The 22,525-nt window shown below is 35.9% G+C and overlaps 1 protein-coding gene across 1 annotated transcript in view; it reads left to right on the top strand.

Moving 5' to 3' along the window:
- The window catches only part of LOC150100690 (TBC1 domain family member 1-like), a 342,041-nt gene that overhangs the window by 100,395 nt on the left and 219,121 nt on the right, over nucleotides 1-22,525 (top strand). Inside the window, exons 6-8 of the mRNA XM_090401806.1 lie at nucleotides 5,783-5,927; nucleotides 15,205-15,296; nucleotides 20,058-20,180. Coding sequence (XP_090257932.1) covers nucleotides 5,783-5,927; nucleotides 15,205-15,296; nucleotides 20,058-20,180 — 360 coding nt within the window. The remainder of the gene's footprint in view (nucleotides 1-5,782; nucleotides 5,928-15,204; nucleotides 15,297-20,057; nucleotides 20,181-22,525) is intronic.

Genomic DNA, 22,525 nt, shown 5'->3' with positions numbered 1-22,525 from the left:
ACCTGAAATTTTCTTCAGGACTGGGGTAAGGTGGTACAACACCGGGAAACTCGTTGCAAAGGTGGAGCAAGCTAACATCACTCCTATCTCAGTATCTCCCATAATTGCACATCTCCTTATGGATATGTATAATGTTATGCATTAAGGGGAGGGCCACTACCCAGACTAGTTTCAACCTTTATTGAGGTCTCTTCAGTGGGAGCCAGGCCCAAGTGGAGATACCAGGCAGCATTAGCAAGGTCATCTCCACCTATAGGAGTTGCCAAACGGTGTGCCACCTTTTTATTAATCAATTAAATTTCACTTGGTTTAATAAATTTAGTTTAATCCTTTATCCAAGTGTGAGCAAACAAAGTTTGCACCTGAAAGTATCTTCAGGACTGGGGTAAGGTGGTACAACACCAGGAAATTCGTTGCAAAGGTGGAGAAAGCTCTCATTACTCCTATCTCAGTATCTCCCATAATGCAAAACACATCTCCTTACGGATATGTATAATCTTATGCATTAAGGGGAGGGCCACTACCCAGACTAGTTTCGACCTTTATTGAGGTCTCGTCAGTGGGAGCCAGGCCCAGTAGTGGAGATACAAAGGCAGAAGCTATGAGAGGTCATCCTAACCTATAGGAGTTGCCAAAGGGTGTGCAACATTATGAGAGATCTTTCTCCACCTTTGCAACGAGTTGCCTGTGTTGCACTACCTTACCCCAGTCCTGAAGATACTTTCAGACGCAAACTTTGTTTGCTCACACTTGGATAAAGGATTAAACTAAACTTATTATAGTCTAACCAAGTGAAAAATAAACTCTCAACATCCTTCTCTGAATCCGGAGTAATTTAATAATGACCTCTCACTGTTTCTGCCTTTGTATCTCCACTACTGGGCCTGGCTCCCACTGACTAGACCTCAATAAAAGTCGAAACCAGTATGGGTAGTGGCCCTTGCCTTAATGCATAGCATTACACATATCCGCAAGGAGATGTGCTTTGCATTATGGGAGATACTGAGATAGGGGTAATGAGAGCTTTCTCCACCTTTGCAACGAGTTGCCTGTGTTGCACTACCTTACCCCAGTCCTGAAGATACTTTCAGGTGCAAACTTTGTTTGCTCACACTTGGATAAAGGATTAAACTAAACTTATTATAGTCTAACCAAGTGAAAAATAAACTCTCAACAAAGTAAGAACTATGTTATTGCTGATAAAATAATGTCTGATGGCACCTAAAAGAGTCAGAAAATATCTTTTCTTTAAAATATGTTTCATAAATTGCAAAAATCAAATGCAAATATTACATTTTTAGCATCTTACTTACACATTTGACATGGCACATTATCTCATATTTTTATATCATCATCATGCATATCAAGGATTTAGGCCTAGCAGCCTGTTCTGGCCTTAGAAGTCAACGTTGATAGATAGATGTATTGTTATTGTACATTTGCAGTACAATAACACTTCTTTTAATTAAAAACATAAAAGAAGTTTAATAACAATTTAATGTGATTGATGTGTTTCAATACTGCTACACAAAAAACCAATATCAGGTGAAATATTTGAAACTGCAATGCTTAGATTTCTGCTTTGAAAGGAAACTTATATAAATAACTATATATTTACTAATATTCATTAAGCACCGAAATATGCAGGAAGCAAAATTTGTGAATCCGCACCAATGATTTTTTTCTATTAAAATATAAAAAATAACAAAAAATAAATAATAAAAATTAAATACGTTTCTTTTAAGATAAAAAAAATTGACTTAGTCTTAAAATATTTTGAATTTGTTTTCATTATTTCATGCCCTCCCCCCTCAACAAAACCTACGGCCCCCAAGGGGGCCGCAGCCCACAGTTTGGGAAGTGCTAATGTAGAGGATGAGAGAAAACACAATGGTGGACAAGGAGACAAAGTGTGAGAGAGAGTAGAGATACTGAAAGCAGTAGCAAATGTGTGTATGTGGGCAAACAACAAAAGAATGGGTTAGCTTGGTATGCAAGGGAGCATTTGAATGTGGGGAGATGGGATAGATGATGATAGAGAGAAATAGCCAAGGACAGGGGGTGGAGGAGTGACATCAGAGAGGTGGTATTGGTAGAACCAGTTATGGACACAAAAATTAATTACTGTGTTTGTATATGAATGCCACAAGAAATATATTTTCAGCAATTTCAACAATTTCATTTCATAAAAGAAATGAATGATAGAGTTCATTCATTGTAAAATTGTTGGAATAAGTGAGGCATGGTTGGACAAATATTATACCTGACAGGAATTGAGGTTGGGGGGGGGGGGCAATAATTTTGGTGAAGATAGGAAGTTCAAGAAATTAGAACAAGTGCTTTTGATGATAGTAGACAAGCTGATGAAAAACTGTAGCTTTCAAATTTAAAAATATAACATTCATTTCCAAAATTTCTTATTTTCAGAATATAATATTCTTATTTTTATCAGTACTCGAAATCGTTCATATAGCACATGTAAAAATGCATATAACATTATCTCAGTTATCTTCACTGAATGCTATTTATTGATAATAGTTGAGCAATGATTATATACAAATAATGCTCTTTTAAAACAAAAAAAAAAATCATTAGTCTTCACCAATTTTTCAACAATCAAAATATTAATCTGAAACCATTAGAATAGGGTGATATTTAATATTGACAGTCTGATGAGAATTATTGTAAATATTTGCAAAGGTGGTGATAATGCTAAGGCTACAAATTATAGGCTGATCTGTATATCTGGAGTTGTAGTTAAGGTATTGGAGAGGTTGGCAAGAGGTAGGATACAAAAGTGAGTTGATAACAGTGGTATTCTTTGGTGGTTGTTAGCGTGAATTTGAACTTCCTATCTTGAACTTCCTTAATTGGAGTAGATGGGATTGAATGCTAGATGAGTGGGTTTAATAGATAACTGGCTGTCAGAGAGTTATCATCATTGTGTATATGAGGTGCTGTAGATAGAAGAGGAAAGTTACAGGTGATGTTACAAGTTACCACAGGGTCTATTTTTAGTCCAATGTTATTTAACTGGTATATTAATGATATTGGAATGGGTTGTATATCTTTAACTAGAGATATACAACTGTTTGCAGATAATTCAAAACTGGGAGAGTAATGAGAAATCAAGCAGACGTTGTGTTGAGGAGACAAATATACCTTGGAGTGGTGAAGGACAAGGATTTGAAGTTCACCCTGCACAAGTTGTGAAGTCATCACGTCAGATTATGGCAATGATGCAAAGGACTTTAACATGCAGAAATAAAGATTTTATGGTTCCATTGTATAAGGCCTTGTTCAGGCCTCATATGGATTGTTGTGCACTGATTTGGCCTCCAGGTTTTCACAGTGATGAGGATATATTAGAAAGAGTCCAAAGAAGACTGACTAAAATGGTAATAACTGTTCTTTGGAATGTGGGATATGAAGACAGATTGAGGGAATGCAATTTTCAAGACCTCATGAATAGGAAGAGAGGAGATATGACTGTGACTTTCAAGCTGTTACCAGGTTAATGTAGAAAAAAACTTATAAACTAAACTCATAGATTGGGAGAATAAATTAAAGATGCCATGAAATTATATTCTTGGTTTATTCCTTTATCCCAAAACGCAAAGCATACACCCTTTAAGACACGTGTAATGCTATGCATTATGGGAAGAGCCAATACCCAGACTAGTTTTAACCTTTATTGAGGTATGTTAAAGTGCAGGAATACCTCTCCAAAAATTCTGAGTGATCTACAAGATCACTCTAAATCTCACTGAGTGACACTAAAGGATCACTACTAAACTCATTATTCCTGACCCAAATCATTCTAGGAACAGGAAACTCAACAGTAACTCCACTCAGTGACAGACAAAAACTAGCCACCAAGCAGAGCCTCTCTACTCCCCAAAAAGCAATCCCCCAAACATAAACATCATTGTCATCATTGGGAGCCATACCCAGAAGGGATACCAAGATTGAAGTAATACAGAAGTCATGTATTTCCCATATACAAGTAGTAAAAAGGTGTATCACCTTATTAAAATACTCTGGATCAGAGATAGATGTTGAAAGTTTTCCCACTTGGTTAGACTATAAATTAAAGATGCCAAGAAATTTTATTCTTGGTTTAATTCTTTAAATGTAAGCAAACAAAGTTTGCATGTGAAGTATCTTTACAACTGGGCTACTTATATATAGAGGCTAATGACTGTACATCAATTGCTTTAGTATCCCATAATGCAAAGAATATCCTTTTGAATGTGTATAATACTATGCATTAATGAGAAGGGCCACTACCCAGGCTGGTTCCAACTTTTATTGAGGTCTCAGTGAGGCCTAGATTGGAGAAGGGGGTAGAGCAAGGGACCAAGGTCTAACCAAGTGGGAAAACTTTCAACATCTATCTCTGATCCAGAGTATTTTAATAAGGTGATACACCTTTTTACTACTTTTTACTACCATCCTGGGAAACTGTATAAGGAGGGTGTGAGCAAGGGCATAAGGAGCAGGTTCTTTGTATGGAGAGTGGTTGGTGAGTGAAATGCATTGTCTGACAGTGTGGTGAATGCTGATATATTGAATAAGTTTAAATCATGGTTTGATGGGCTTTGTGTACCTCCTGCAATGAATCTTTTGACTCCATGGAGGTCTGGTGTTGATAATAATTTACCAAGATCATCATTGCAGAAATTCAAGACAAAGTAAGCCTGGAGATTTGCTCTTTGTGTGGGTAACAATGCAATATTACAAGCCAAGTGGAAAATAGAATGGTAATAAAGTTGGAAAAAATTTATGACTAATAGCTTTGGCAAGGTATCAAAGAAGATGATTGTCATTCGGACATAGTATTTTTCTGCATTTTGGTTCTTTCAAAATCAATTTTGGATGTGTTGATAATTTGCTTGCATCTATTTTTTTCAGTATAAACAGAAAGATAGCGATTTTGATGAAAGCCAACTCTTAAGAATGCAGACAACATTCAATTATACTTACACTGGTGAGGAGAAAATCAAGAACATTCAGGGAATAGTTATGATTATCTGATATTCTTGGAGGCATGTGCGTAACCTTGTATGAGGTTGTTTGTGATAGCAAATGCCTCATCATCTCTACATCGTGCTGAATCAGTGGAGTTGCTGCCTTAATCGGCCAAGTTGCTCTCCAACCAAGCCGCTGCTTCATATCTTGCCATGATCATGGATGCTTTTTATGAATGTCCTTAGATGGTAGATGAATTTCATGATCTGACCACCATCCTTTCTATTGGAGGTCTGAAGTGGCTTAAAAGGTTCCATATTTGGTTTCTAGAGAAGGTTTTCCAGATTATGTGGTCTTTAGCTCACGTCTTTGGCACTAATGTACTATAGGTTTACAACTTTTATCTTCTTTGGGATCCACAAGAAATAAGTTTTTAAAAAATTGGAAAAGTCACTTGGAATTGCAAATAGTAAAATCTCTATGGAAAATCTGGAAGATATTGTCACTAATAGGAAAGTTAGACTGGAGAAAATCAGCATTTAAAGAAGGGAAATTAGAAACTCAAAATGTTTGGTGGTATTATAAGAGCAACAGAGACAACAAATGAACTTGATAGAATGAAGTAAAGAGCTTTTAGCTTCAGAAGATCAAACATCAAAAGATTCTAAGTTGGATACTCTTTGACACAGGATATAGTTAAATAGATATTAATTATGCTTTTAATTTTTACTTTGATCACATAACCATATATTTTTCAGACTTTTAATTTTTACACCATATGTTAACCTAATAGTATAAATATTGATTTCAGGTTGATGAAATTATGAAGACACTTAAGCAAGCTTTCTGCTATGCCCACCAATCTTATCAACAGAAAGCAGTTACAGATAACCAAATAATATTTTGTGACACTTGTCCTTTACTGTGGTTCCATAAGTTATGTGTGGAAGTTGAAGGTACTTATTTATTAACATTTCTGCTATGATTATAGATGACTTCTTTACTGAAAAGAAAAGATTTTGATGCATTATGTGTGCTAAAATATGATACTTTTGAATCATTATAAATTTGTTCTCATTTTCAGTCTATGATGTGCATAAGCATAAGGTTCAATCCACTATTCTACTTTATAATCTTGTTTTTTGATTTAAGGACTAATTGCCATCTGTCAAATACCTTTGAAAAATACAGAAATACAATGTACATACCCATACATACCACTTGGCCAGCCTGGCTGGCCAAGTGGTAGCGGATCCGCTCTCCAGCCAAAGGGCTGCGGATCCACTCTCCATCCAAACATCCATGCCCACAGCGGGATGTTTGTGAACATCCCACTGTGGGCATGGATGTTTGTGATTGTCTGTGGAAATGGTGGTGGTCGCAGTTGATGGTGTTGGTGTAGTTGCAGTCAGTTGGTGGATTGAGTGGTGGAGACAGAGTTGTAGAGCAGGCGCCCTCCCTCGATGAGTCTTTGGACTTCCTGGAGGCATCAAATAATAATAATAACCATTCTAATTGCAAGAATAAGAAATTGCAAGAAAATTTCTTAAAACTTATCATTTTTTAATTACATGGTAAAGTCAACAACTTTTTTTTTCAGATGCAATTCTTGTGGTTGTATACAGGAAGACAGTGGTTCAAATTAATGTTTGACTATATGAAGGCAGTTGTAAATGTAACTTATTATGATGCCAAGTACAAGCCATTTTCTAATTTTAAAGAGTTCTTAGAACCCTTCAAAATTAGATTAGTCCAATCCACTAATCTATAAAATAGATTAGTCGATTGGACTATTACAATGAATGAGGATTACAGCATGACTATAGCGAATGATTAAATAATTTGTGTCATGCATTATAATAGTCCTAGGTTTAATCTACTTTATAACCTTGTGTTTTGGTTTAAGGACTAATTTGCCATTTGTCAAATAACTTTTGCAAAATACAGAAATACCTCAATGTACATGATTATCTCTTTCATTCTCTCTCTCTCTCTCTCTCTCTCCTCTACATTCTCTGTCGCACATTATTCTTTGCTCCTAGACACATCTTTATCACTCATTTATATATTATATAGCACATTCTCTGATAATTGAATCTCCATTACTATGGTCTATATAATTTTTCTAATGCTTAAATGCTTTTCTTTCTTTCACACCATTTGCCAAACATTTTTCAATTCTGTTTATTTCTTGTTCTTGCTTAATCTGATAGTAAATTCTACATAAAATCACTGTCTCTACTTGTTCTTCTTCTGTTTTGCTATTATGCCACCTCTTTTGAATTCCACTCTTTTTTATATGAACTCTTTCATTACTTCACTTTCATTTATTGAATTATTATTAAGTTTTATTTTACTTTTACTTGTGACCATGTGCCTTACCTTTCACTACTCTGCCATATTCCTATTTTCATTCACTTCTGTATCATTCAATTCCTTGTCTCTCTCACATGCATTAAATAAAACATAATGTCCAAAATTCTCTCTCTCTCTCTCTCTTTCCCTCCCTCTCTCCTGCCCTGTTTTCCTTTTCTCATTCCATCCATAATCTTTTTACATTCCTCAAAAATATACATTCATTACATACACTCCACCTGAAATAAAAAAAAAAAAGCCATCTTAAAAATGACCTTGTCTAGTTGACTGCAAATCCACTCCACATGTTTGCATTATGTTGCACCCTTCTTTCTTATTTTTTAAACCTTTCAGTGCACAAATTGACAAAACCCAAAGATTTATTCTACAATCCTAAATTTTTCATATGATTTTTTTTTAGAGTTCTGATAAGCTAGTTTACTTCAATACTATCAAACATCATCCTGTCTTGCTTCTCACAAAAAAATAATACTTTTATTCTCTTACTTTTGACAATACCCTGTCTCTACATGTCATGAAATTTCTCTTCTTTGGATATATATTGATCCTTCAGTCTTTCTTGGCATAAATTTATGCAGTAATTTAGGTTTTCTCTTTCACAATAGGCATTTTGCCTCTGAACAACTATCAACCCTGTATAATTATTATTATTTGACACCTCCAGGGAGTCCAAAGACTCATCGAGGGAGGGCACTTGCTGTACAACTCTGTCTCCACCACTCAATCCACTAACTATGCCAATGGCATCTACCACCACCACTAGTATTTCCACAAGCAATCACAAACATCCATCCCCATGGCGAGTCGAACTCGCAGCCTTTTGGCTGGAGAGCAGACACGCTAACCACTCGGCCAGCCAGTACAAATACAGATCATAAATCCATCCAACTAGTCATTTATTTCTACTGGCTATTGTTCTCATGTTAGTGGTATCCCTAAAAGCATCCTAAAAATCTTTGTTCAATATAAATGATTGCATTTAAGTTGATTAATTACTTGTCTTTCAGCAGTTTACTCCACTGTCTTTCTGACATACATTCAATTTTTGCTACATGCATTTTCTATAGATATTCAGTGGTCACTGTTCATCAGAATAGCTTCAGTAATTCCTCCACTCATCTCTAACTCTGTTAAAGTGCATTCATTGTATCAGTAGTATACTTAGGTTTAATCTTGGGGGGGGCGGTTGAGTAGATGATTTGAGAATATACACTGCACATTGCATACAACCTGGTGGACTATATTAGGTGTTCTTGACCTTGGAAATTACTGACCGAGGAACTAATGATCCAGATTGAATGAGGGATTCGCCACCTTCCAAACCACATCGCCAATGATATTAGATTGAATGTAGCCTGTGTTCTCACAAAAGCAAAACCATCAAAAACCAACATATCCATTAGTGAATACAAGTCTCTACAGGAATTGAAGAAAAACAGAGAAATAGTTATCACCAAAGTGGATAAGGCGAATGCCACTGTGGTACTCAATCATAATGACTGCACAGATAAGCTTAAGGCTTTACTATTAGATCGAGCTACTTACCTCCCCATTGAATACAATCCCACCAACTCACAAATTAGAAAACTCCATAGGCTCCTTAAGAAGGAGCTTATGGTCTCCACTTCTTGGCTTGTGGAGATTACTAACAGACTAAAACCATTTAACTCTATACCCCATATTTATGGACTCCCAAAAATACATAAAGAAAATGTGCCATTACGTCCCATAGTGAATGGCATTGATTCCCCCACATACAAACTAGCTAAAAATTTGGCCAAAGCACTCACACTATACTGCCAACACACCATCACACATAAAAAAACTCAGCCCACTTCAAAGCCAGCATAGAAAACCTTACACTCCAACATACTGACATAATGGTCAGCTTTGATGTCTCCTCCTTATTCACAAATGTCCCACTCAAGAAAATTTTAGAGCTAATCCAAGCTAAATTTTCTCCCGATATCTCAGCCCTATTTCAGTTCACAATGAACTCAGGCTATTTATTTTGTTCGGCAGGAAAAATTCTACAAACAGAAAGAGGGGACAGCCATGGATTCACCACTCTCCCCACCCTTGGCCAATTTCTTTATGGAGACCTTTGAAGAAAAAGCCTTAGCCTTTGCCCTACAAAAACCAACCATATGGCTTTGCTACGTTGATGATGTGTTCGCTATTTGGCCACATAGCTCTGATACACTCCTCTCCTTCTTAACACACTTAAACAATCAACACCCTAGAATCATGTTCACTCTGGAAAAAGAGGAAAACAACAGCCTCCCTTTCCTAGACACACTAGTTACCTGCCAGCCTGATGCAACCTTGGTTTTCTCAGTTTATAGAAAACTCACCCATACAGGTAGGTGCATTCACCAACAATTTCCCCCCTCCCTCACAACAATATGGAGTGGTGAAAACACTATACAACAGGGCTTAACTAATCGGTTCTAATGACAAGGTCCTGAACACTGAACTAAATCACATCCTCAACACTTTCTTAGCCAATGGCTACCCCCCCCCAAAAAAAATCCAAAAAATATTGAAACCAACAAGCCACAACCCCCCCCTTCCCTTCACAACAAGGATTACTCTAAATCCATCACCATTCCTACATCCGAGGCACCTCGGAAAAAATTACCAAAATTTTTAAAAAACATGACTTGACCTCCTGTTACAGACCATACAGAAAATTGGCATCCCTTATCTGCTCCACTAAAGACCAACCACTTCTCCTAGACCTACCTGGTGTATACCAGGTCCCTTGCAGCTGTAAACTGTCTTACCTTGGCCAAACAGGCAGGACAGCAAATATCAGAATTTTGGAACACAAGGACTGCATCCGGTTTTACAAGTACAGCCACTCTGGTCTTGCAGACCATGCTCTGGATACACCGTAGCAAATACAAATTCTAGACTATTCATGAAATCAGCCTCAGCCCTAAGAAACTCTCCAAACCTCAACAAATTTGGTTGTGTGAGACTGCCCCAAATTTGGGAGGCTTACATCAGCAGCCCAATGGCCAAGAACACCTACTTAGCTCGCTAGGGTGCACCATCGGGACTTTTAGGAGAACGATAGCTTCATCACTTCATTCTCAGTTACTGTGTTGTAGTGCCTACGTGCACGTGCCTTTTTTGTAAGTTCCTTTTGAAGATGGCAACGTGACATTGCCAAAATATCGGAAATATTTATTAAAGTGTAATTTAATTTATATTCTTACCTACGTCGTCAATTCCTTAAGTGATTTAGTACTATATTTCACTTGATTTCAAACCAACATCTTCAGCATGTTACAGTTAATACGTGACATGGAGTAAAGTGAAACAATTTGAATTATAATGGACAAAAGATCTAAAGTCCTCATTTGGCACTAATGTTGTAAAAAAGAAGTATTACAGCTTTTTTATAATTTAGTTGGTTTGCTGTTGTAATGCTGTTAAAATAAGTTATGCATAAGGTTTAACACCTAAGCTTGTCTATTACATTGATTTCAGGGATGGTTTCAATGAGAGTGATAGAATGAGGAATTGTGAAAAGGAAAGGGAAACTGATGAACATATTATTTTTATACACCAATGTAAAGAGTATTGGGAATATGGGGACAGAGTTTTGTAGCCTTGCTAAAATTATTTGATCCCCAAATCATCTCAGTTAGTGACAGTTGATCAAAAATGTTATGTTGATTGGAACAGAGGCAGAAAAGAGATGGTGGAGTATTAATGATGATCTTAGAAGAGTTGTGCCTTCTCTCTGTGAAACTGCAATGAAAGAGCAACAGTTAGTATTACATTTGGTGTGAGATTCAGGTAAGCAGGAACATGATGTCAAAATGCATGTATGTATTTTGACATTTGAACATGTTATTTTGACATGTTCAAACAACAAAACTGGTGAGCAATAGGCAAACAATAATAATTTGGGACCTTGCCCACAGAAACACTGATTGGAATCAGCAAATGATGTGTATGGAGAATCAATTCTTTGAGTTGCTTAGTAATAACTACCTTACATAGCATGAGGTAGAAGTTTGTTTGTTTGTTTTGGATTTATGGCTGAATCAATTCAGGCTATGTCAGTCAGTGTATTATGCCTATAAATTGTGTATGTTCTTCTGGCCAGTGTGCCTGCTTTGCAGGATGAAAACCACCTTGAGTTTCCATGAGAAAGACCCTGCCATGTCCACATGAGACTGGCTAACTCACCTTCAGTTGAAAAACCCTGGGAAACTGATTTTTCAACCAAATGGCCTTGATAGTACTGACTGAGTGTGGTAGAAGCAACATGAATGTTATGAGTGCTGAATATAATAATAACAGTATGGTGACAATAGCAGTTATCTAATGTGCATTTCTAGGCAAGTACATCTTCACTAAAGAAAACAGCTGTGTGGAAAATGCAGAACAGGAAATTAAGACAAACTAAGAAAATATTTTAGTTAATGCCATGTCACGAACAATTGAAGTTAAGGTAAATCAGTAGTGCTGGGAATTTGGTTTGAGATCAGTTATGGATAGCAATGTTGTTGTATTCCTAAAGGTGGAGGGGAGGGAAATGATTGAATCATGAAATTGTGTAGGGGCTGTGGAGGAGGGATAAAGAATATGATTCTTATTAGCAGTAGGCACAAGTATAAGGCACAGGCTGGATGTTAATAAGGCTGTGGAATTGGATAGGATATCACAATGTTTCACACACAGAGGGAAAGTGTTGAGAAGCTGACTTGGTTTTTCAGCAAAAACCAAGATCAATGCCAAGACAAAAAAAAACAAAGGCAAAGTGGCTTTGGTTTTTCAACAAAACTCTGGCATTAGGAATATATCCCCCCCCCCATACACACACCTTGGAGTGGAAAGAGGGTAAAATAGTGCCACCACTATTTCATTATTTTTAAATAAGCAAGAATCTAAGTCAGTGATGGCAAACTATAAGCAAGTTTATGTATCAAGAGGTATATCTGGAAGTGTTAGGGACAGAATACAAACTTGGAATGATGAGAATAGGAAACTTTCCAAAGTGTAACATGGATTTGCTAATGGGCATTTGGAGGATGGTATTGCTTTAGTAACATTTTATAACAGAATGATAATTGTGAATAGGAGATGCATCAGTAATTTTTCTAGGTGTTGCAAATGTGTTTGATAAAATACTGCAAGACAAGTATTAAATTGAATAGGATGAAGATGGATAATCGCTTGGTAGCCTGGCTACATAATGAGTTGGCTGATAGAAGCCAGCAGTTTATGTATTGACGATGTTATGTCTCAAAAAAGAAATTTGATAAGTAGAGACCACTGTTGTTTTAATTATATATCAACAAATAGCAAGGTTTGAGAGACATATTCATTTGTTTTCTGATGATGCGAAAATAGGTAGGACAGTGATGTGATGATGTTAGGGGATTTGAATAGGCTGGTGTTGACAGATGAATGAGGATATCAATTTGATGTTGCTAAATTTGGAGTCATGCTCTTTAGCCAAAGGAGATAGTCCACCAATTCAACAAGGTGTGTTGAATTGGTGGACATCACTCCAGGAGGGGAAGAGACAAGGAATCTGTGTTGTATTGGTGCCATAATATGAGGTGCACTAATAAATAGGAATAAAGAGGTTATAATGCCACTATTTAAGTCACAGGATATATATTTGGATTTCTGTGCAATTTCAGATATCCAGATATTTGAATGGTATTAAATGCAAAGATATGGTGAGGGACTGTGCTCTACAGTGTAAATAGGAGAAGACTTGATATCATGGAGACATACAAGTTAGTGAAAGTAGCGTATCAGATATACATGGGGGGGGGATATTACATAAGCTGATAGATGATGAAGAAATGAAAGGCCATTCCTGAAAACCGTATCAGAGTTATATGAATAAGTATGTGACGAAAAGTGGATTTTTTTTGCATAGTAAGTGGTGAATGAATGCAATATTTTGTTGAAGTATGTTGTCAATGCCCCAACATTGAATATCTTCAAGGAGGCATAGGAATAATATTGATACTAAACAGTTCATGTGGATTTTCATTATTTGAAAAATTAATTAAAGGCATTTTTAAAATAAAGGAAGTCATCAGACTGATTCCTTTTATGATAGGTGAAGGAATTATTGGAGAGTTTTTCTGAAATTTTGCAGATCTTACTGTATAAATTGTAGATGTTATTTTAATGCTTTCCAGTGAGATTGATGGTGATGAACATTGCAAAAGTTTCTTGCTCCTTCTCATCATTTCTTGGTATGTACTCAGTAGGTATACAGCATATCATGCTATATACCTACTGAGTACATGCATGATAGTGCTACATAATTAAATCTACATTATTATTAGCTTCCTGTCAACATTTTGCTTTCAAATTAATTGGCTATTTGGCATCTAATATTGTCAGATCTTATTATCATATTATCTCTTGGCATTAAATAGGTTGCATGAATGTGCATGTAAGTGGCACTATCTGTTCAATGTTGCAAATTGTAAGGTTTTGAAATTTGGTAAGCAATGATGGGATACACTTGGTGGGGAAACTTTAAACGAGGTAGAAGAAATGAGAGATCCAGTGGTGGTGGAACGGACCTGAAATTCAGTGGCCACATTGCACAAGTTATGAAGACATCACATCGGATAATGACAATCATGCAGAGGATCCTGACATGCAGAAATAAAGAGGTTATGATGCCATTGTATAAGGTCTTGATCAGGCCTTATATGATTATTGTTCACAGATCTGGTTGCTGGGTTTTCATGGTGATGAGGATATGCTGAAAAGGGTCCAGAAAAGATTCATGAAGGTTGTCTAGTGGTCTTTGAAATATGGAGTACAAGGATAGATTGAGAGAATATAAATTGCAAAGTCTCGTGAATAGGAGGATATGATTGAGACATAAGACATATAAGTTAGTCAGGGGTTGTGATCAGGTTGACATGGAAGAGATTTTTCATATAATGAAGAGAGGGGTGGAACAAGAGGCCATCACTAGAAACTGTATAAAGAGGGGGTGAACAGAGGAGTGAGGAGCAGGTTCTTTGCATGGAGAATGGTTGGTGAGTGGAATGCATTGCTTAAGTGTGTTGTGAATGTAGACACATTGAATCATTTTCAGGCATGGTTGGATGAGCATTGTGCAATAGTGTCTGTGCCTCCCACGATGAGTCTGACTCCATGGAGGTCGGATATTAATAATAATCTTAGACGGTACGTGATAAAATCTTTGTGATTTGATTTCTTGAGTGTTTGTAAGTAAAAATCTGGTTCGCCCAACTCTCTATTTAGCCTGAAACAAGTTTCTTCGTATTCCTCAAGTTTCTTTTCCACAATATTCTTAGCCTCTTCTTAAATAGGCTTGCATAAGTCTTCCCTGTAACACTCAGTAGAAAAATTCCTCTATTCTGAGATAGATAGGTACTGAGTGCTCTACTCCAGTTATCTGGAATTCTTTCTACTAACTTTTTGAATTATGTAAATATAGCAACTGAAAACTACTAGATCTGTATATCTGAGCATTTTTTTTTTTGTTGAACACCTTCTCCAGCTGTCTTCTACATTTCTGATTGTTTTTCTACCATGAAAACAGAAATGTACTCTTAACTGCATTTTCTTTAATATTTTCTGTTTTGATTAATAATTTTTTAAAGTAATTATTCCATACAAAATATTCTTATCTTCATTTTTTGTCATCTTTATCATTTCTGTTTCCTTTTTAATTTAACCATGAGGATGCAAATTTTATTACATTGTCTGTTCAGTTATGAATTTATGATTCTAAAATGAAGTTGTTGAAGCCTCAATATTAAAACAGAATGATATCTAGAGAACTTAATATGTAATGATAGAATTTATTTCTTGATTTAATTATAGGATTACCTCCAGATAAAACACAAGTTGGTATAATTCATCGAATTGCTTCTTTGCCTGAGCGAGAACAAAAAGAATTAATGCGAAAATATCAAGTAAGCATTTCATATTCTATTTACATTTTTTAAATAAATATATTACTAATATATATTATTATTACTGCACTCTTCTAATTGAAGCAAATGAAGATGGATATGAAGTTGTGATTTGGATAATAAGAGGGGGGGGGGCTGATGGACAAGATGACAAAGAATAGTTATGTGGGGTAGTTGAATCGTGGAAAAGATGAGTGATGGATGGATTATGAATGATGGATTAAATATCATAGGACCAAGTACCATCAAGTTTGGTACTTGGTCCTATGATATTTAATTTGTACATCAGTGATATAGGAATTTTTTTTGTCACTTCTTTGTTGATAATACAAAGGTAGGAAAGAAGAGCAGTAGTCAATGAAATGATATTTAGTTCCTGCTGAATGACTTAAATAAAGTTGCAGTATGGGCAAAGGATAATGGGTAGGGCTATAGAAATCCACTAGTCATGGACAAATTATCAGAGTTAAAAACAATGGACTATTGGCCAAAATTAAAGAGAGACATGCCATGCCAGATCTTACAGATTATTGCACATAATTTGAAATTTAGCTGTTTTTAAATTTCATTGGAGATCTTCTCTTTGTTGCTGAAATTAAAACGGTGGTTATTCATGACACACACACACACACACACCTTTTATCATAATTCACTATGAGCGACTATATTTTTTTGTGTGCTCAATAGATTTAAGTGGTACTGTATTTCTGGAGCCCTGATTATGGTTAAGTGTTAGTTCATGCACTTTGGGATAATGAGATCAAGAAGTGTACCATATTAATTGAACTGAAGTGCAGGAAATTGATGAAGCCAAGTATTTGGGGGATGATTATGGATAGTGAGCTGAAATTTAGAGGGAATATTGCGAAGGTTGCCAAAACAGCACATCAGATTATGTGGTTGTTGTAGAACACACACACTGATAAGCAGGAACGTTGTAGGAATGTGGTTGTTGTAGAACACACACTGATAAACAGGAATAGGAAGGTTATGTCCTTTATAAAACCTTAATTATCCACATCTGAACTGCCACATGCAGCTCTGGTTGCCTGGATTCCATGGGGATGAGGAAGTGAATCCAGGGATGATTGACTAAGAGTGTGGTATGCATATAGAATGCTCCATATGAGGGTAGACTGAAAGTCTGTGGACTTCAAGGATAGCAAAAAAAAGAGGCAACATGATAGGCACATAAATTATTAAGGAGTTTTAAAGGATTGATACCAAACACTTTTTTTTCACTACATGGTAAGAAGTGAGAGAACAAGTGGTCATTGCAAATCATATAAGTAAGAGTGTGGATAGTAAGAATATTAGGACTAGATTTTTTGCATGGAGGGTGGTTAGTGGGTAGAATGGATTGCCAGGGGTGGTAGTGAGTACTTTGTCAGTGAATGAATTCAAGGAGGGGTATGATTAGTATGGTGTGAACAACAGTTCCATGTTTTTTGCAATGAGCCTTTGACTCCGTGAAGATGCCCAAGAAATAATAAGAATAATTTTTAGAATTTTCATAATTCCAAAACATTTTAATACTTGATGCATGTTCCAAAGTATTATTCTGGAGATCTAAAGTATTTAGAGAACATTTATTCTGGGGATATATGAAGGAAAATCAGAACGTAAGAATCCAAGATTGATTTTTCTTTTATAATTTTGATATTGTGGTATTGCTGAAATGTACCTCTAAGCTATATGATGCTGAGGACTGATATGCATTATTCACTTCAATATAGTAAGTGGTACTTACTATACTTGCTTTTTTTGGAAATATGATTTCATTAGGAAAGTTTTACTATAAAGCTTTTGATATTTATGGGAAAAACACATATATACATGATGTATGGTATGTGTTTCAAACTGGGCAGCAAAACACATCTGAAAAGCAATTAGAAATTTCTTTTTTAATATTATGGAAGATTTTTAAAATATTTAAAAAGTTGCATTGAGATGTTGAAATTTTCAAAATTCTTCTCAGAAATTGCCCAACTTCCTTGTGGTATATCATCATTCTATATATCCCTCTCCTTTTCCCCTATCTATTACAAAATATCACCTTTTCGAGATCTTTCTAAAGTGTGATATCATTTGAAGATAATTCTTTAAATCCAAGTCACCACAATGTTGATGAATGCTGAACTTAGCAAGGTCTGGTTAGCCCACAGCAACCAAATCCTCAGTTCATCTGCACCTGTGTGTTAGTGGACTTGTTAGTAATTCTTGATATATATCTCTTAGCCAACAGATATTGCATCCTCTGAGTGGAGGAAGCTACATAGGAGTGATCCAGCATAGGTAATGGTTAAGGTATAGCCCTTACAAATCTCAAAGGAAAGGCCAGGTCTCTCTAGTACCTGGCTTGGTTTTGATGAACTTATCTAAACAAAGTGCAATAACAGCACTTTGTTGAATGGAGACTTATCTGGTCAGAAAATAAATAAGTAATTTCAACTGTAGAGGAAATTCCTTTTCACCCATTTCTTCTAGCACACATCATGAGTGCTGTTTTCAGAAGTATGTCAAAAACCAAGTAAAAATATGACCTCCTATTTCTTTTTGTGGATACAGTTAAAAATTTATTCTATACACCAGATAGTAGGTGGCATGCTTACAGGCCATAAGCTTGAATCTCGCTGTGACACATATGTTTGATTGTGTTTCTTTTTATTATTACTGCACAGAAACTTACATGTTGTACCTCTCCTTGAATGCATTCACAGACAAAATATTTCCAACAGACTCTAGCTACCCATTCTATTCATTCATCACTCTCCATGTGAAAAATCTGTCCTCACACCCTTGCTAACCACACTCTATTAAGCTCAATTTCCTTCTCTTGTTCCCCTTGAGTTGCCTTCCACAAGCAATGCTGCATTCACAGAGTATTATATTTATATCCACCTATTCCTGAATTATATATTTGATTAACTTTTCCAGTATCTTTAACACCACTCCCAAGATACTGATTGGCAGGATTCAACAAATTTGCTTGCCCACTGGCCTGTGGTGAGTAGCTTCAGACTGAGCAAAATTGAATTTTTTTTATATATAATAAAAAAAATAACTTCTCCAACCACAGTAACCCCCCAATCACTTTATGGAACTCCTGTTGACTTATTGGAACATATCATTAAAAAAAAATAGTGGGAAGGGCTCAAAAAATTATGCAAACCTTACCAAAGTAAGGTTTGCATAATTTGTTGAGTCCTGCTGATTAATCTATAATTCTACCATAATCTTGGAACTTCCTTTATGCAGGGGAACTGTTTTGTTCTCCTTCCACTTGCAACTTTATCCTAGCTGGGACTTAAGCTAAACATCCTGCTCAGAAGCAATGTCAATTGATTTGCACATTCTTGTAATATACAAGCTGATATCCCATCTAATCCTATGACTATATTTGTATTGAAATTCTTCAATATCCTAAGCACTTCCAATTCATCAACCTCTATTCTCACATCAGTTCCTGCCACTTAGATGATAGACCCTTGCAAAGTGGTCACTATCATCGGCACTCATTAAAGTTATCCTTGCATAGTCATTCTTCTTCTTCTTCTTCCTCTTCTTTTCACATAGCAAAATAACTCTTTAGGATGCCCTTTGTCCTGTTCGGTTATCTTCTCATAATATGATTGTGTTTTCCTTAATATCTTGGTTGTTTTTCTTGCCCGATCTGCTCGTGATTTGCTAATTCCCTTTTCCCCTTATGTACTTCCCACACACACACATACACACACCTTTTATTTTTTGGAGCTCTTGCTTAATAATACTACTCATCCACCTAACTCCTATTGATTTACCTTCTGACTGTGTATGTATACAGTCGGATATTGCTTCCTTCAGACACCCCTTGACTGTCTTCCATACACTGCTAACATCCTTCCCTTACAGATTCTTATACCATGGCATTGTTTCAAACTACCTCCCAAGCTTGGTTTTAGGTAGTGATGATCATTGTTTTGGTGTGAAACAACAACACAGCTTATTAAAATTCTGAGATGATTGGGTTATTCAATTAGCCTGACCATGGTACTTGGTACACAATGCACCTCACAGAATAATCAGTTTGCAAAACATGATTTTGCACAATCGATAGTTTTTTCTCATGTGTTCTCATTATAACTGCAGCCTTGCATAATTGACAGGTAGTGGCCGTTTTCAGCTAGTCAGGTAGTAGGCTTCTCTGAACACATTTAAATATTCTGAGCAGCCTATACTCAACAACACTTATTCATAAGTGTTAGGATGTTAAAAAATCATGAGAAGAGTTTCAAAACAAATGAACTTCCAGAAGAATATTACCATATTGATTCCACTGGGCATCTCTTTATTCTACATATTTCTATGTATTTTTTATTTTATTTTGTTTATTTATTTATTATTTATTTGCTTTATTGTGTTTATAATTGGTTTAACAATAAAAAACAAACGTTTAAATTTTATAAAGTATATGTTTTGATGGTTAAGAAGGTTGCTTTATGGGCTAGAGAAAGAGATGAATGCTTTAACATGAAACCTATACCCACATAACAACTAATCACATAAGTACTATTATAAAACTGATCATAGTCATTATGAAAGTGTCTACTTAAGAGATTTATAATCTTTTAAGGGTAGGAATTGACAAAAAATTTGTGTATTAGGAAAAATATTGTATTCTGTGGTAGAAAAATTCAGATGGAGATGCATTTGTTTATTCTGTATTTATTTTTAGGAAATGAAAAAAGTTTTAAATAATTTGTGTTTATTTATATTTGATAGGAAACAGAGTCATTGGATTTACCAGAGCAGAATGTAGTTTTCATGATGCTTCTCAGATCATTCTGTGAACAAAAGCAGATGAAGCATACCCATATCAGATCTAAAGAAGGTCAGAAACAAGAAGTAAGAAATTATTCATAGACTGACATAAGAAATTCAAATTACTGATTTAAGATTTATAAATTACTCTTTTTACGCTATGCAGAACATATACAGGGATGTTTCAGAAAATAAGATAGCAGATATCTGTGTGAAGAACTTTATTTTGATCTATGTATGATACAGAAGCTGACTTTGGTACACTGTTTTTTTTTTTGTACAGGTTAGTTGGCAGTGATGTTTATGCATTTGTTCTACCATGGCACTATTCAGGTGTATGAAATCAATATTGGATGATTTTAATCAGGAAATGAGAGAATGATTCACAAGATTTAAAAATTATTAATTACAGAATGCTGTACCTTGACATTGGTTGCAAGTGATCCAAAAAGATGGAAATCACTGAGTTCAAGATAAAACACTAGTAGATACTAAACACTTGAGTAGTGCTGTAACCACTCATGCATGTGTGTGTGTGTGTGTGGTCATCTTAAACATCTGCTTCTGTTATATTTTCTCCATAAGCTTCTCTCAACTGATGTATTTTTGCCAATGTGGATTTGGTACCCTTAAATATACAGAAATCAAATCATGCCATGCACTGCTATCTTGAAACTGATAGTGCAACCATACTCTCCATGTGATATCACTGGTTGTATGAAGAAACAGACTGCAACATGGAATATGCTGTTACCCCATTATTTGAAACACTGTTATGGTTTGCAATCAGTGATTCTAATTGATCGCAAACCATATTTCTGATGATATACCTTACTACTAAAAGCATTATCTGAAAGTATCTTTAATACAGTTAACAGAAGGAATTAAGCAGAGAAGAATATGAAGAAGCTTAAAAACATATATACATAGTGTTTACTATATGGAATATAAAATATGTTAGTACTGAATGTTTGAATTCACTGTCAGAATGTTTTCAGCTAAACATAAACAAGAAATTTCAAAAACTTAACAAAAACTGGAAATTGTTCAGACCTACTTTATAAATTCAGTTTATTATAACAAATTTTATCAAAAGCTTCACAGTTTACTAAATGAAACTACTATATTAGGAGCAACAAAATGTTATATGAAGATACAAAGGGTAAAGATATTAGGAAATATTAGGAAATCATTAAAGATATTAGGAAATCATTAAAGAATGATAATATTACATTTCAAAGAGCAGAAACAAAATTCAGAAGTGTAAAGTAGCCAGCCTGGTTGGCCAAGTGGTTTGCGTATTCACTCTCCAGCCAAAAGGCTGCAGGTTCGAATCCTGCTGTGGGCACGAATGTTTGTGATCGTCTGTGAAAATACTAGTAGTGATGATGGGTGGTAGATGGCATTGGTGTATATGATGATGGTAGTTGCAGTTCGTTGTAGTTGGTGGATTTGAGTGGTGGAGATGGAGAATTGTAGAGGAGGTGCCCTCCCTCGATGAGTCTTCAGACTCCTTGGAGGTTTTAAGTAATAATAATAATAATATTAAAAAGTATATGTAGCTCAATGGAAGTGGCATGTGCTGTCAATGATATTAGAAGACCCGAAGAAACAGCGTTGTAAGTTCAATTCTAGTCACCAACTAGAGGAACTTTTATTATTATTATTATTGCGGGCGACTCCAGGGAGTCCTTAGACTCATCGAGGGAGGCCCTAAACATCATGCCCACACAACTATATGGCATTCTCACAGTATCTATTATACCTTGCCTTGCACTCGCTCACCGTCATAGCACCCACAACAGACTCTGGCAGCTTATTCCATTCATTTACCACTCTAAAAGTAAAGAACCCAGCTCTAACACCCCTGCTAACCACACTCTTGCCCAGCTTCCATAGGTGTCCCCTAGTTCTCCCACCACCAGTCCTGATCTCAAAAATATCCTCTGAATTAATCCTATAGAATCCCTTTAGCAATTTGAATGTATCAATCATATCTTCCCTTTTTCTGCCTATCAACTAGTTTCTGCAACCAAAAAATCTTCACCCTGTTCTCATATGGTTCATTCCATAGACCTGCTATCATCTTAGTCACTCGCCTCTGGATCCTCTCCACCTCTTCCCCATCAAGAAGGAACCGAGGTGACCAAATCTGGGCACAGTAGTTGAGATGAGGTCTTATTAAGGCTCGGTACAAAGGTACAATAACTTGCTTGTCTCTGCTCATCAAGGTATTTTTCAACAACCAAGTGAGTTGATAAGCTGATTTAGCTACTTTTGCAATGTGTCCCCTAAACTTCATCTCCCTATCCACCAACACTCCCAAGTCCCTGGCCTCATCAATCTCCTGGAGTACAGTTCCACCAATGTGGTATACTGCTGCTAATCTTTTCACCCCAAAATGCATAACCTTACATTTTGTCACATTA

This window comes from Typopeltis vanoorti, chromosome 12, assembly GCF_054136105.1.
Source record: "Typopeltis vanoorti isolate ZY-2024b chromosome 12, IOZ_Tvanoo_1.0, whole genome shotgun sequence".
NCBI lineage: Eukaryota > Metazoa > Arthropoda > Arachnida > Uropygi > Thelyphonidae > Typopeltis > Typopeltis vanoorti.
This window is presented reverse-complemented; position numbering and strand designations above follow the sequence as displayed.